The sequence below is a fragment of the Scyliorhinus torazame genome, chromosome 15 (assembly GCF_047496885.1).
Source record: "Scyliorhinus torazame isolate Kashiwa2021f chromosome 15, sScyTor2.1, whole genome shotgun sequence".
Lineage (NCBI taxonomy): Eukaryota > Metazoa > Chordata > Chondrichthyes > Carcharhiniformes > Scyliorhinidae > Scyliorhinus > Scyliorhinus torazame.
The window spans coordinates 141539942-141556635 of NC_092721.1; the positions used below are offsets into that span (position 1 = coordinate 141539942).

The following is a 16694-nucleotide window of genomic DNA, read 5'->3' on the forward strand; positions in this document are numbered from 1 at the left end:
TATGGTGAAATCTGATTCTCCCTTCCGGGGACTAAGTCCCCACGCTGGCGGGAAAACGAGCGTCAACGGCTCCGGTGTCAACGGGCCCCAAACTGAGGAATTCTCACCTGTCTTGGGGGCTAGGTGGACAGCGGAGTGGTTGGCGCCGCTCCAGCCGGCGGCGAAAGGACAGCGCGAATTTACGCATACGCCGAAGGGCCGGTGTGATCTCGTGAATGCGCGGAACTGCCGGCGTGACCGGCCAGCGTATTTTGGTGCATGCGTGGGGGGGCTCTCTTCTCCACGCCGGCCCTACAGGGGCCAGCGCGGAACGAAAAAGTGCCCCCACAGAACAGGCCTGCCCGCAGATCAGTGGGCCCCGATCGTGGGCCAGGCTACCGCGAGGGGCCAACCCGGGGTCAGATCCCCCCCGCGCCCCCCCCCCCGAGGAAAGATCCCCCTGCGCCCCCCCCCCTCCTCCCCGAGGACAGATCCCCCCGCGCCGCCCCCCCCCCCCCCCCCCCCCCCGAGGACAGATCCCCCCCCCCCCCCCTCCCGAGGACAGATCCCCCCCCCCCCCGAGGACTGTCACCGCCGACTTACCTGCCAGGCCCCGCCGTGTGGGACCATACGTAACCCACGCCAGCGGTACTGGCCAAAAACAGGCGGCCGCTCAGCCCATCGGGGCCCGGAGAATTGCCGGGGAGGCCGCTGCCAACGGCCCCCTACTGGCATGGCGTGAATCCCGCCCCGCCCTAAAAACGGCGCCAGAGAATACGGGTGCTGGCATCAGGGCTGCAGGGCGGGATTCGTGCTGCCCCTGGGGATTCTCTGTCCCGGCAGGGGGTTGGAGAATCCCGCCCCAAATCTCTGGATTATTAGTTCAGGACATGGGATTACCAGTCTGGTAACAAAACCACTTTACTGTTCCACACACCCATCAGGCCAGAACTACCCCTTGGAGAGAAATAAAAATGAAGACAGAACAGAATTAGGTGGAAACAATGATTACATCAAACAAATAAATCACCTTCAGGAAGCTTTGAAGATGATTCAGGCAAGAGTATATTTACTTTGACATTCACTATGTGTGGTCAGTATGGAACTTTAAAATTACTTTCGTTCTCTAGGTTTGGCAGGCAGGGAAAGGAAACTGCTGGGAGCACCCTGTCAGCGAATAGCTTTCTTTGGCTTCACCACTGGTCTCCAAGAACAAGAGAAATTGGAGGAGTAGATCATACAGCCCTTCAAGCTTGCTCTGCCATTCAAAATGATCATGGCTGATCTCGGGTCTTAACTCTACTTCCCTGCCCATTCCCCATATCCCTTGATTCCCTGAGGAATCAGAAATCTATCAATCCCAGTTTTAAATGTATTCAATGATGGAGCATCCCTCTGGAGTAGAGAATTCCAAAGATTCACAACCCTTTATGTGAAGTAATTTCTTCTCATTTCGATCCTAAATGATCAGCCCATTATCCTGAGATTGTTTCCCCGTGTTCTAGATTCCCCAACCAGTGGAAACAATATCTATGTCTACCCTCTCAAACCCCTTGTAGGTTTCAATGAGATTGGCTCTCATTCCTCTAAACTCCAGAGTAAACAGACTCAGTTTGCTCAGTCATTGGACAACCTCCCTCATCCCAGGGACCAATTTAGAGAACCTTCACCGTACCGCCTCCAATGTAAGTATATATTTTCTTAAGTGTGGAGATCAAAACTGCCCAGAGTACTCCAGATGTGGTCTCACGAAAACCCTCTACAAATCTAGTACAAAGAACAAAGAAAAGTACAGCACAGGAACAGGCCCTTCGGCCCTCCAAGCCTGCGCCGACCATGCTGCCCGTCTAAACTAAATTCTTCTACACTTCCGGGGTCCGTATCCCTCTATTCCCGTCCTATTCATGTATTTGTCAAGATGCCCCTTAAATGTCACTATCGTCCCTGCTTCCACTACCTCCTCCAGCAGCGAGTTCCAGGCACCCACTACCGTCTGTGTAAAAAACTTACCTCGTGCATCTCCTCTAAACATTGCCAATCGCACCTTAAACCTATGCCCCCTAGTAATTGACCCCTCTACCCTGGGAAAAAGTCTCTGACTATCCACTCTGTCTATGCCCCTTATAATTTTGTAGACCTCTATCAGGTCGCCCCTCAACCTCCTTCGTTCCAGTGAGAACAAACCAAGTTTATTCAACCGCTCCTCATAGCTAATGCCCTACATACCAGGCAACATCCTGGTAAATCTCTTCTGCACCCTCTCTAAAGCCTCCATGTCCTTCTGGTAGTGTGGCGACCAGAATTGAACACTAGACTCCAAGTGTGGCCTAACTAAGGTTCGATACAGCTGCAACATGATTTGCCAATTTTTATGCTCAATGCCCCGGCCAATGAAGGCAAGCATGCCGTATGCCTTCTTGACTACCTTCTCCACCTGTATTGCCCCTTTCAGTGACCTGTGGACCTGTACACCAAGATCTCTCTGACTGTCAATACGCTTGAGGGTTCTACATTCACTGTATAAACCCTACCTGTATTAGACCTTCCAAAATGCATTACCTCACATTTGTCCGGATTAAACTCCATCTGCCATCTCGCCACCCAAGTCTCCAAATGATCTAAATCCTGCTGTATCCTCTGACAGTCCTCATCACTATCCGCTATTCCACCAATCTTTGTGTCCTCCGCAAACTTACTAATCAGACCAGTAAAATTTTCCTCCAAATCATTTATATATACCACGAACAGCAAAGATCCCAGCACTGATCCCTGCGGAACACCACTAGTCACAGCCCTCCAATCAGAAAAGCACCCTTCCATTGCTACTCTCTGCCTTCTATTGCCTAGCCAGTTCTGTATCCATCTTGCCAGCTCACCTCTGATCCCGTGTGACTTCACCTTTTGTACCAGTCTGCCATGAGGGACCTTGTGAAAGGCCTTACTGAAGTCCATATAGACAACATCTACTGCCCTACCTGCATCAATCATCTTTGTTACCTCCTCGAAGACTCTATCAAGTTAGTGAGACACGACCTCCCCTTCACAAAACCGTGCTGCCTCTCGCTAATATGACCACTTGCTTCCAAATGGGAGTAGGTCCTGTCTCGAAGAATTCTCTCCAGTAATTTCCCTACCACTGACTTCCTTATTCTTGTGCTCCAAGCCCCTTGCAATAAAGGCCAACATGCTGTTTGCCTTCCTAATTACTTGTGGTACCTGTATGGTAACTCGTTGCATTTGTTGTATGAGCACACATAAGTCTCTTTGAATACACACACTCAAGTTTCTCACCTTCTAAAAAATATTCAGCTCTTCAATTCTTTCGACCAAAGTGAACAACTTCATACATCCCTACACTGTAATGCATCTGTCATCTTGTTGCCTGTTACCCACTTAATCTGTTCAGATTTCTTTGTGGCCTCCCCCAAGTTTACCTTTCCACCTAACTTTGTATCATCAGAAAACTTAGATACATTGCTTGTACTTTTCATCCAGGTCATTACTCTCCAACTGCCCACCATCTACTCAAAAGGAAATTCTCCTTACAGATAGGAGAATCTTATAAAGATTCAAACAATATGGAAAGCAGGTGGAATTCATTACACCAACATATTTGTTCCCCTCCACTTGCCCACCCACTCTCCAGAAGGCTCAAGTAACTTTGCCCTTTAAATAAATACTAAGCCTTCAGCTCTTTGATTGACTGTCAACCTAGTTAACTTTAGGCTCTCATTGAAATACCATAGTTTAACTACATCTGGACAATCTGAGAGCCAAAATATTTTAACAGAAACACTGAAAAAATTAAACGAAAGAATAGATTGGATATTCTTGAAATAATCAATTTTACAAACAGCTTGTGAGGGCTTGAAAGCAGTATGATACCATCACATTCAGTTAAAGAGGAATTAAAATATTTGTATATTCAGATGCAAGAATAAACTTCTCATTTCTAACTGAAAGGCAAGCATTTTCTTCTGAGCAATTGGGCCTGTCATATGGATAAATCTTCATGAGGTTATTCCTGTACCGGCTAAGGTTGTTCATGAAGGTCCCACCTTCTCAACCTTGCTCCTCGCCTGAGGTGCGGTGATCCTCAGATGAAATCATTACCAGTCAGCTCGACCCCTCAAAGGGGAAAGCAGCCTATGCGCATCTGGGACTATGGCGACTTTACATGACATGACTTTACATGAGGTTGTTTTGACTTCTGCTGTTGTAGGGGTAGCTTAAACCTGCAGTGTATGTATTCACTGCCACCTCGAAATGCTGCCTGTTAAAGTCAATTACACAGTAATCAATGTCTAAAGATTTCTTAATAAAATATTGTTTCTGTATTGGACCAAGTGTAAATACAAGTAAAATTTTCAACCATCTATGATTTCACAAAACGTCAGTCTGATAAGTAAATGTATTCATTGATTGTCAGTGTGAACTGCAAATGCTGGACACATTGAAACATTTTTTCTATGAAAAAAAGTTTAGACCTTTGGTTTTATTCATACATTTTGAATGCTGTCTAATAAAAGCACATAACATTCTGAACACATACAGTTTTAATTACTTATACTTTTATTTATAAACTTTATGAGGTCTGCACAGTTAATTATTTTGGAAAAATAATGCTGTCATGGAAAATGTAAAACTTCAGGTACTTTAAAGGAATATGCAGCAGCTTGCCCCAGTAATTGTAACAAAATATTCAACTTACTCTCTGCACATTCCAGAATTACTGAGAACAAGAAATCTCGAGGAGTCATGTAGAATTCACCCTCGTACTCAATTGAGGAAAACTGCTTGAAGCGCTGTTTGCAAGTTGCGGCACACCCATATTCTTCTTTAGCCTCTTCTTTAACTGTATTTTGGACCTTAAACAAAAATAAATAATGTTTTACAACTAACTGCATTAATTAAATTCCAAAATCAGAGTTTGCTTATCTTTGTTTACATACTTATTAACTATTGCTATAATCAAAGGGACATACATAATTAAATATACAATAACAATGCCCAATTTCTGGCTGTCTGCACTTCTCTGATTGGCTGGCGGGTTGGTTTGGTTGGTGTGGTCTGGTGCATGTGCAGTCATGTGGGGCATGGGGAAGAATGGAGGGCATGATGCATGGCAGTTGTTAATCGTCAATGGTGGAGGTGATCGTGCAGGGATCTGACAAGAAAGAGAATAGAGGAAGGTAAGGGGAGCCTAAAAGTTACACTGGTTGGAGAGATTAAGGAAAGGTGGGGATTGGATTAATGGCATGAGAGGGAGGGTTAGCGGTGGCTGCAGCATGGAGATGGGGTTAGGGAGAGAGTTGGAGTAAAACTCAGCGAAAGGTAAAGGGTACCCAACATCAAAGTTATACCCGCTGGAGGGACTGGGGACAGAGTGGGAGGTTTTATGGTATTGGTAAGGGGTGGATTGGGGGTCGGATTGCATGGAATAGGGGATGCAGATGGGTTGGCAGGGGGAAATGGAATGGGAGATGGGGCAGGCCTTTGAAGAAGGGGCGGGATGGGGAAGGCACAAAGGTCTGTTCCGTTACAGAAGACTTCCTTTTGGAACTACATCTGCGCCTGCTCTTTTTCAAAGATTCATGGATCAAATTCGAAGTGGGTTGAATGGAGTGCAATGTTATTTAGATGACACATTCATCACCGGTTTGAGTGGAAAGGAATACTTGGAGAATTTGGAAACTACCCTGAAGCAGTTACAGAGCCACAACCTCAGAGTTAAAAAGGCAAAGTGCAATGTTTTCCAAGTCATCCATAAATTACCTTTGTCATTTCATTGACAAAGGTGGTTTACACAAAGAACCAAAGAAAATGTCAGCAATCTTCGAAGAACCACGTCCTCAAAATGTGACTCAATTCAGGTTGTTTTTAGGATTGATCGATTATTATAGGAAATTGGTGCTGAATTTAGCAACACAATTGAAGCTTTTATTCACTTTGCTATGTGTCAAACATGCATGGAACTGGTCAGGAGAATGAATACAACGAAGTGAAAGAAGCTTTACTGAAGTCAGTGCTGTTGGATAATCCCAAAATGAAGTTGCAATTAGCTTGTGAAGCCTCACCCTATGGGGTTGGTGCAGTCATCTCGCACATTATGCCTTCAGGAGGGGAACGCGTGTGTGAAGCTTTGCACATTCTTATTGGCGCAGAAATTAATTATGCTCAGCTAGAAAAAGCTGTGAGCATAATTTTCTGTGTAAAAAGGTTCCACCATTATGATATTGATATTGGCTGTACACACTTATGACATCCAATATCACAAGCCAGAGCAGCATGCAAATGTTGATGCTTTGTCATGATTGCCATTACAAGTCAAGCATGAATCTGAAGAAAGTTTTGTCAATATTTTGCACTTTGTATTTCTCACTCATGGATCGTGTACCTTGACTTCATCTCAAGGTCAAAGATATACAAGAACTGATCCAGTGATGGGGGAATGTGATGGACTTGATCCAAAAGGAAGATTGTCAGATGTTCATAGGAAAAATCCAGACCTCAAGCCCTATATCACACAAAGGCTTGAGTTGGAAATGCAGAATGGAATTCTATTATGGAGAATCGGTGTGATCATTCCTCCGTGCTTGATCAACTGCATGAGGGACATCTTGGCGTGGTAAGGATGAAGGAATTGGCACACAGTTATTTTTGATGGCCAGGATTAGATGATCAAATTGAAGAGAAAGTTGGGGAATGTCAATCTTGTGCAAAACTAAGGAACACGCCACCATTATATCCATGGGAATGCCCAACTCAGCATGGCAGAGAATATACGCCGATTATGCTGGTCCACTGGAGGGACACATGTTCTTAGTAATTGAGGACACGCACTAGAAACGGCCAGAAATTGTGATCATGAAGTCATTGATGACTGAGCAGACAATAGAGAAACTAAACAAAATAGTCGGAAGATTTGGAACACTGGAACAGTTTGTCAGTGATAATGGGATGCAGTTTACTTCAAAGGAGTTTGAGGGCTACTTAAAAGGGAACGGCATACCCATATCAAGTCAGCTCCATATCGTCCATCAGCGAATGGATTGGGTGAACGTTTTGTGCAATCTTTAAAACATTCTATTAAGGCATCGAAAGACCAGAAGACATTATCAAGAAGAGTAAACTAATTTCTAAAGTCTTATCGTAACACTGTACATGCTACCACGTAAAGTTCACTGGCAATGCTGTTACTCAAGAGGAAACTACGAACACAGTTGGATTTGTTAACTCCACCCGATACTTCAGAGATTGTCAAACGATTTAACAACAAGCACAAATTGCTAGGTGGGAGAAAAACTCGAAAAGGTGAGTATCCAACCAGGGAGAGAGAGTGTAAGCTAGGAGTTACACCACCAATGAGAAATGGGTACCAGCTATGATCCTAGAAAACTCCAATATCATACACTGTACAGTTGGATGATGAAAGAGTTTGACGACGTCATGCTGATCAGTTACTTGCTGCACAAAGTGAGTTTGCAGAAACGTATCGACAGGTTCTACCCTTGGAAAGTCTAGAGAACGTAAAACGGAGACCAGAGACAGTGATGAGTTCAGATTCTGTTTCTGATTGCTTTTCAATGCCTATAGTGACAGATACTGAAATAACTACTCAAGAAGAACTGTCTACAGTAAGGAATGAGGACAATTCTGAGGTCGCAAGCAGCTAAACTCAAGAATGCCAAATTCTACCGTAAAGGAATAGGGACGTTCACCACAGAGACTGTATTATTGGATTGTATATTAGTATAGAAATAACACAAAAGGGAATCTGTTGTAAAAATGTTAATTGTTTTTGCTGCCCTAATGAAATAAAAAGGGAGTGATGTTATGTACCTGGGAATACATTCTTGCTGGTTCTGCGTCACGTGGTGTGCAGTGACGTTAGTCGAGTGTTTGCATGGGCTTTGGGAAGATCACCATCCTGATTGTATCGGCAAAACCCTTAACAAACCTTTCATCGTGTTTTGTAAGAATCCAGAGTGTGGGCACCTCCATACCTTTTCTCTTTGCGGCAACAAATAAATAGAACAACCATAGATGAAGTTTAGCTAGAAGCAGGCCATGTGATGGAGTGATTAAGGGAGTGGAGGCTTGGTTTAGGATGCTGAGGCTTCAAACAGTCTGGCTGATCCGAACACAGTGGCCTGTGAGGTGGATGGAATTTGTGTTGAAGGAATAGAGGCTGTGGCAGGGACTGAAGACCATGGCTTTGACCTTCCCAATGCTGGAATTGTAGAAAATTGTGATTCATATTGGACAAGTAGTCTGACTAAAGCAAGGCTATGAGGGGGCTGAGATATGTCATGGTGAAATAGAGTTGGGTGTCATCAGTGTACATAGCATGGGTTGGTACCTGGGACTTCGATGTTGTGGCCATTTCGGAGATATGGATAGAGCAGGGACAGGTATGGTTGTTGCAGGTTACGGGGTTTAGGTGTTTTAGTAAGGTCAGAGAAGGAGGCAAAAGAGGGGGAGGTGTGGCGCTGCTAGTCAAGAACAGTATTACGGTGGCGGAGTGGATGCTAGATGGGGACTCTTCTTCCGAGGTAGTATGGGCTAAGGTTAGAAACAGGAAAGGAGAGGTCACCCTGTTGGGAGTTTTCTATAGGCCTCCTAATAGTTCTAGGGATGTAGAGGAAAGGATGGTGAAGATGATTCTGGATAAGAGCGAAAGTAACAGGGTAGTTATTATGGGAGACTTTAACTTTCCAAATATTGACTGGAAAAGATATAGTTTGAGTACATTAGATGGGTCATTTTTTGTACAATGTGTGCAGGAGGGTTTCCTGACACAATATGTTGACAGGCCAACAAGAGGCGAGGCCACATTGGATTTGGTTTTGGGTAACGAACCAGGCCAGGTGTTAGATTTGGAGGTAGGTGAGCACTTTGTGGACAGTGACCATAATTCGGTGACGTTCACGTTAGTGATGGAAAGGGATAAGTATACCCCGCAGGGCAAGAGTTATAGCTGGGGGAAGGGCAATTATGATGCCATTAGACATGACTTGGGAGGGGTAGGTTGGAGAAGTAGGCTGCAAGTGTTGGGCACACTGGATATGTGGAGCTTGTTCAAGGATCAGCTACTGCGTGTTCTTGATAAGTATGTACCGGTCAGGCAGGGAGGAAGGCGTCGAGCGAGGGAACCGTGGTTTACCAAAGAAGTGGAATCTCTTGTTAAGAGGAAGAAGGAGGCCTATGGGAAGATGAGGTGTGAAGTTTCAGTTGGGGCGCTTGATAGTTACAAGGTAGCGAGGAAGGATCTAAAGAGAGAGCTAAGACGAGCAAGGAGGGGACATGAGAAGTATTTGGCAGGTAGGATCAAGGAAAACCCAAAAGCTTTCTATAGGTATGTCAGGAATAAAAGAATGACTAGGGTAAGAGTAGGGCCAGTCAAGGACAGGGATGGGAAGTTGTGTGTGGAGTCTGAAGAGATAGGCGAGATACTAAATGAATATTTTTCATCAGTATTCACTCAGGAAAAAGATAATGTTGTGGAGGAGAATGCTGAGACCCAGGCTATTAGAATAGATGGCATTGAGGTACGTAGGGAAGAGGTGTTGGCAATTCTGGACAGGCTGAAAATAGATAAGTCCCCGGGGCCTGATGGGATTTATCCTAGGATTCTCTGGGAAGCCAGGAAAGAGATTGCTGAGCCTTTGGCTTTGATTTTTATGTCATCATTGGCTACAGGAATAGTGCCAGAGGACTGGAGGATAGCAAATGTGGTCCCTTTGTTCAAGAAGGGGAGTAGAGACAACCCCGGCAACTATAGACCGGTGAGCCTCACGTCTGTTGTGGGTAAAGTCTTGGAGGGGATTATAAGAGACAAGATTTATAATCATCTAGATAGGAATAATATGATTAGGGATAGTCAGCATGGCTTTGTGAAGGGGAGGTCATGCCTCACAAACCTTATCGAGTTCTTTGAGAAGGTGACTGAACAGGTAGACGAGGGTAGAGCAGTTGATGTGGTGTATATGGATTTCAGTAAAGCGTTTGATAAGGGTCCCCACGGTAGGCTATTGCAGAAAATACGGAGGCTGGGGATTGAGGGTGATTTAGAGATGTGGATCAGAAATTGGCTAGCTGAAAGAAGACAGAGGGTGGTGGTTGATGGGAAATGTTCAGAATGGAGTTCAGTTACAAGTGGCGTACCACAAGGATCTGTTCTGGGACAAATTTATCATGAGAAAATGGCAGAGATGTTGAACAAATATTTTATGTCTGTCTTCATAGTAGAAGAGACAAATTGCATAACAGAAATAGAAGATAATCAAGGGGGCTAATAAGACTGAGGAACTTAAGTTAATTCATATGAGCAGATAAAATGTATTGTACAAACTTAAGAGACTAAAAGACAATGAACTGCTCACCTGTGGGTCCATATCTTAGGCTGGGTCACTGAATTTATTCAAGGCTGGGTTGGGCAGGTTTTCGATAGTCAATGGAGTCAAAGGTTGTCATGGGGGGGGGGGGGGCACAGACTAGAAAGTGGAGTTCAGACTACAGCCAGATCTGCCATGATCTTATTGAATGGTTCAGGCTTGAAGGGCTGAATTGCCTACTCCTAAGTCCTACATTCCCGTGGTTCAAAAACAGTTATCTGTGGAAATGATGGTAGCATTGATTATGGTTTTCCAACATTCCTCAGATTCTAGGATAGTTCCAGCAGATTGGAAGTTAATAAATGTCACACCACTATTCAAGAAAGGAGGAAGAGGGAAAACAGGGAACTGTGGGCCAGATATCAGTTGCTGGGAAAATACTGGAACTTATTATGAATGAATTTTAACAATGCACTTAAAACATCACACCCTGTAGCATGTGTAGCCATCTGGGATGGCCACGTCCCGATTACAAAATGGACACTTGTAAAGAAGGCAGGGAAAATTGGACAATGCTAAGAAACAAGCAGGTGCAAGCTCTGACTGTTGATTAGAACCTTAAAATCTCAGACAGGACAGAAACTGCCAAGCAATCTACATACTAATGAACCATCTCTGGGGACAAAAGGGAAACATTTAGATACACAATGTTAAGGCAGACACCCCGGCGCCAGAAGAGGCTAAAACAAAGCAGACCAATGGTCACTAGGACACGCCCAGCAATCGGGGAACCATCACTCTATTGGAGGAAGATCGCTACGACTGATTGGGAAAGACCCAATTAGTTGAGGCCAAGTTCAAGGCCCGTCCAAAAGCGCACAAAGCCCTTTTTAGTATAAAAGATATTCCCCAAGGGAGAATCTTTCTCCTTAGGCTTTGGCTCTCAGCGAAGCGAGAGACCTGCCTCGTAGCTGCATCAGACCAATTAAATTCCAAGTCAACACACGCTACGAGATAGACGCTCCTAGTTGCTACCCTGTAAACAGCTCAACCCAAAGCAACGGCCATTGTTCCTCTGACTGAGTGGGCACCCAAAGCTAAGTATAGGCTTTAGTAATAGTGGTAGTTTAGTTTGTAGAGTTTATGCATGAGTAGATTTGACTGTGTGTAAATAAATGAGCATTGCTTTTGAACTTACTAACTGGTGTATCGAGTCATTGATCAGTATTCGGTTCTGAACCTTGTGGCGGTGTCGAAAGATACCTGGCGACTCTTGAGCAAACGTAATTAAACAGAACCAAATTAAGAGCCAATCAAAGAGAGCAACACATGGCTCGACAGAGTCAGCGTAGTTTTATGAAATGGAAATTGTGTTTGACAAATTTAATTCGAGTTTTTTGAGGAGTTAATTAGTAGGGTAGATAAGGGGAACCAAAGATACAGTTTACATAGATATCCAAAAGGTGATAAGGTATTATTTTGCACAAGATCATGGAAATGGGGGCAATGTATTGGCATGGGTGGAGGATTAGTTAATGCACAGGAAGCAGAAAATAGGGCTAAATAGGGCATTTTCAAGTTGACTGGCTGTGACTAGTGGAGTGTCGCAATGATCAGTGATGGGGCCTCAGCTATTTACAATCTATATCAATGACTTACATGAAGAGACCGAGATTAATAGTTCCAAGTTTACTGACGATGCAAAGCTAGGTTGAATTGTAAGCAGTGAGGAGGACGCCAAGAAACAGACAGTTTAAGTAAATGAACAAGGTGGCAAATAGCATATAATGTGGGTAAAGCGTGATGTTAATCACCTTGATCAAATGTAATAGCCGGATATTTTTAAAAAGTGAGAGATTTGGGTGAACTTGCTCAAGGAACACAAAGCTAGCATGCAGGTACAGCAGCAATTAGGAAACCAAATGGGATGTTGGTCTTTATTGCAAGGGGTTTGGAGTATACGAATAAAGAATTCTTTCCAAATTGTGTTGGGCATTGAATCATGGGCTTCAAATAATGGGTGGGGCGGGCGGGTGGGGTGGGGCTGGCGACTGGGGATAAAATCCCACCGGTCAATTGGATTGGCAACCAGTTCCAGCAGTCCCGGCAAGCCAAGATCATATGAGAGAGTGTTGCTAGGACTGTAATCAGTCCTATGTAGGCAGCCCAATGAATCTCAGAGTAAGGGAAGTCCTGGCTACTGGACAGAGAGAATTTGGGCCGCTTAGGGAGGGGGGCGGGGGATAGGTTTTACAGAGCAGGAGGAAGAATAGGGATACTATATTAGAGGGGCAGTCCTCCCATGTGCAAAGGGCATCCCCTGAAGATAGTAACTCATTTCCTTCCTGCTCTTTAAAAAGGTTTAACGAAAATGGCCTGATCATTTCCGCCCGACTTCCCACTCCAACCATATTTTGGCATGGGCAGTATATTATGTGGCTTGTCGGAAAGTTCAACTGACCCGTGACTATTTATTTAAATATGTCAGGCCTGCTGCCAATTTTGGCACCGACTCATCCAGCATGTTATGGGGTTAAGCGGGAAGATGGTGGGGTAGAGAACTGTCTATTTTATGTGCCAAACGTGCCTAGCAGGAGAATGTAAAATATCAAGCCCCACATCTGGAGTATTGTGTACAGTTTTGGCCTCCATATCGAAGGACGAATAGACCTGTTTTGGAGGCAGTATAGGGGTGAGAGGGTTGTCCGATGATTAAAGGCTGAGTAAGTTGGGTCCCTATTTTCTGGAGTTTAGAAGAATGAGAGATGGTCTCACTGATTCATACTGATCGAGCTTGACAAGGTATAGCCACTGAGGTTGTTTTTCCAGGCCCGGGAATCTGTAAAACAGTCTCAGGATCAATCATTTGGGACTGAGATAAAGAGCAATTATTTCAATCAGAGGGCTGTGAATCTTCAGAGTTCTCTATCCTTGAACGTTATGAATGTTCCATTGTTGAGCATATTCAAGGCTGAAGTTGATAGTTTTTTGTTCTCTCAGAGAATTAAGGGATATGGAGAGCAGGCCGTAAGGTGAAGTTGAGGCAGAAGATAGACCATGATTGTATTGAGTGGTGGAGCAAGCCTGATCGAGGGGCCATATAGCCTATTCGTGATTATATTTCTTATGTTCATTATAAAGCGAAATAAGAGGGTGGAGGTCAAGGATAGATGATTGTAGGTCTCTTGAGTTAAATTTAGATGGCAATAAGGGCTTGTTACAGCAATACCTGACCCCTGTAAGCCATTACCAATTTATTTTATGAATATGGCAAATCTGACCTACAGCCAGTTCATCCATCTACTACAAACAACATTTTCAACTTAGGAAAATATAAATTTAATGTAAAAGATCAAATTGAGTGTTTCTTCTCCATAAGAGAAAGTGTCATCTGTTGCCATTATGTTTGAATGTATCACCTTCTTAGTTTGTTCTTGGACACAAGTCAAGGCAAGACATTCTAAAGATTGTAAAATTTTAACTGTGTTCATGTATATTGTTTCTGAGTTGGTGCACATTGTTCATCATCGTCCATGGAAGCAACTGAAATGGGCTCAAGTGCTGTGTCATGGCGAAGTGGAATGTGGGTTTGTACTCACAAAGTTCTTCTCTTGATTAATTTACAGGATTATAGTCTTTGCTGTGAATGCCAACATCTATTGCTCATCCCTAATTGTCTTTGAAAAGGTGATGGTGAGCTGCCTTGTTGAATCACTGCTGTCCTTGTGGTGCAGTGCTATGAGGTAAAGCTATGATTGTTGACCCTTTGAGCAGCCACGGCTCAGGCTTGAAACCAAGGCCTGTTAAGGGGTGTTCTGAAGAGCATCCACTAGTGAGAAGAGGAAAGGTGTAGTATTCACAATCTGAATGTTGAACTAATTTTGAAAGCTGCGATGAAAGGGAGGAATAATATTGGAAATAAACAAACTAAAGCCATTTAGAAGCTTGTGAATATTTTGCCAATAGATGATTTGACAGGATTAGAAAGTAACCCTGGCAGGGTGACTTTGCAAAACAAATGCTAATTAAAATTATAATTCTGATAAGTGGTCAGAAATAAACAAAATGTAGTTTGCAGACCAATTAATTAGTGCATTTTTAAAATTGTGATAGGGCGGTACGGTGGCCTAGTGGTTAGCACTGCTGTCTCACAGTGCCAAGGACCCGGGTTCGATCTCGGCCCCGGGTCACAGTCCGTATGGAGTTTGCATATTCTCCCCGTGTCTCAACCCCACAACCTAAAGATGTGCAGATAGGTGGATTGGCCACACTAAATTGCCCCTTAATTGGAGAAAAAAATAAAGAATTGGGTACTCTAAATTAAAAAAATAAATAAAATTGTGATCCATAGGTTTTAGGCTTTTGCAAATTTTACATTCCTACTGCCTCAAGATGAATTTTACCTAGGAGTACTTGGCTCCAATAACTAAAGTTTCATGATTGCATTTTTTTAATGTTAGTGCCAGATTATCTCCAGAGAGCTTCCCAGGTTATTTCATGTTCAGCTAGTAACATCTGGATAATGTGCTGTTAGGTGGATTGGACATTCTGAATTCTTCCTCAGTGTACTCGAACAGGCGCCATTGTGGCGACTAGGGTATTTTCACAGTAACTTCATTGCAGTGTTAATGAAAGCCTACTTGTGACAATAATAAAGATTATTATTTATTTTTGCAACTTTATTTTGATCACTTCGCTGGTCAAAATAGTTAATTGGACACTAGCACATTGCCAGGGTATCACCACTGGAATTTATGCAAGAGGCATCTGAGGTTACTGACTCTCTGATGTTTCTACCCATCATTCCTGGTAAAGAGGTACCGGCATCTGCAGTTACAAAGACAAAGTCAAGATCTTGTCGCGTGTTTAGGTAAAAACCCAACCAAAATGCTGAAAGTATCAAATCAGATAATAAAAGTGTGATTTCAGTGTATATGGCTGTCTATTAACAAGAGCCTCATCTTCAGCATGTTACATTGACATGCAATTCACCTGTTAAAAGGTTATCAAACCTTCCCAATCTCTTCCTTTTTCTTCTACTTTCTGTAAATTTGTATCATAAGTTAGTGTTCCTCATCATCAATATCTCACCATACGTCTCCTGTTTTGGTTCAATTTTCAACCACCCAACTCTGCTGCTTTGCTTTTGTCTCACACTACTTGGACTTGTAAAAGAATCTGATATAGCTGGCTTGCATCTTTACTAATGCTGGCATAAAACAAATGAAACTAAAACCAAACGTATAGGAACATTTGTTGATCATTTCACATAATATTCAACATTACAAAACAGACAATCGCAAATGAAATCAACAAAGTCAGAGCTGTGGGATTTCACAACTGTTTGTGTCCCACAGGACTCATTAAAATAATGAGCTCCTGACAGCTACATGATAATAACTGATTGAAGCCAGGAATGTGTTTGTGTGTTTAACAATAATCCTTCAGCACACAAACACTTGAGCAAAGTTGGCTTTCTTGTGATACACCAATGCAAGGATCAACTATTTCAACTAAAACTTGAGCCACATCAATTACCAGTTTGATCCAAAATTGTGTAATCTTGGAACATTAAATATATGTACAATTAGATGCAACTGTACAATTCTGTGTTATCAAAAATTACATAATTCTAAGGACTTCTTTCCTCATTAAAAACAAGGGTTCGGGTAAGCACGGTGGCGCAGTGGGTTAGCCCTGCTGCCTCACGGCGCCGGGGTCCCAGGTTCGATCACGGCTCTGGGTCACTGTCCGTGTGGAGTTTGCACATTCTCCTCATGTTTGCGTGGGTCTTGCCCCCACAACTCAAAAGATGTGCAGGCTGAAGTAGGTCTAGATTGTTGCCTGTATCCTGTTTGGGTGCAGACAGGTGATTTATTCATAGAAGGAACTTGTTGGGGATTTTGATTCATCCGGTCTTAGTCTTTCCCAATTATGTAATGATTATAGTTTTGTGTTGTACATGTTGTACATTGATGCCACCGGCTATCTTTCTGCGTTTTCTGCTTTTGTTTGTCTGATGCGAATTGTGGTGAAAGAAATAGAAAATCCCAATAAATAGACATTTAAAAAAAAACAAGGGTTGCATAATACATAGAACATACAGTGCAGAAGGAGACCATTTGGCCCATCGAGTCTGCACCGACCCACTTAAGCCCCCACTTCCACCCTATCCCTTAACCCAATAACCCCTCCTAACCTTTTTGGACACTAAGGGCAATTTAACATGGCCAATCCATCTAACCTGCACGTCTTTGGACTGTGGGAGGAAACCGGAGCACCGGGAGGAAACCCACGCACACACGGGGAGAACGTGCAGACTCCGCACAGTGACCCAGCGGGGAATCGAACCTGGGACCTTGGCACTGTGAAGCCACA

The 16694-nt window shown here is 43.6% G+C and overlaps 1 protein-coding gene across 2 annotated transcripts in view; it reads right to left on the reverse strand.

The window, feature by feature from the left end:
• Positions 1-16694, reverse strand: part of micu2 (mitochondrial calcium uptake 2) — a 736923-nt gene that overhangs the window by 355305 nt on the left and 364924 nt on the right. For both annotated transcript variants that reach the window (XM_072476850.1, XM_072476849.1), the window contains exon 2: positions 4691-4847. In XM_072476850.1, coding sequence (XP_072332951.1) covers positions 4691-4847 — 157 coding nt within the window. The remainder of the gene's footprint in view (positions 1-4690; positions 4848-16694) is intronic.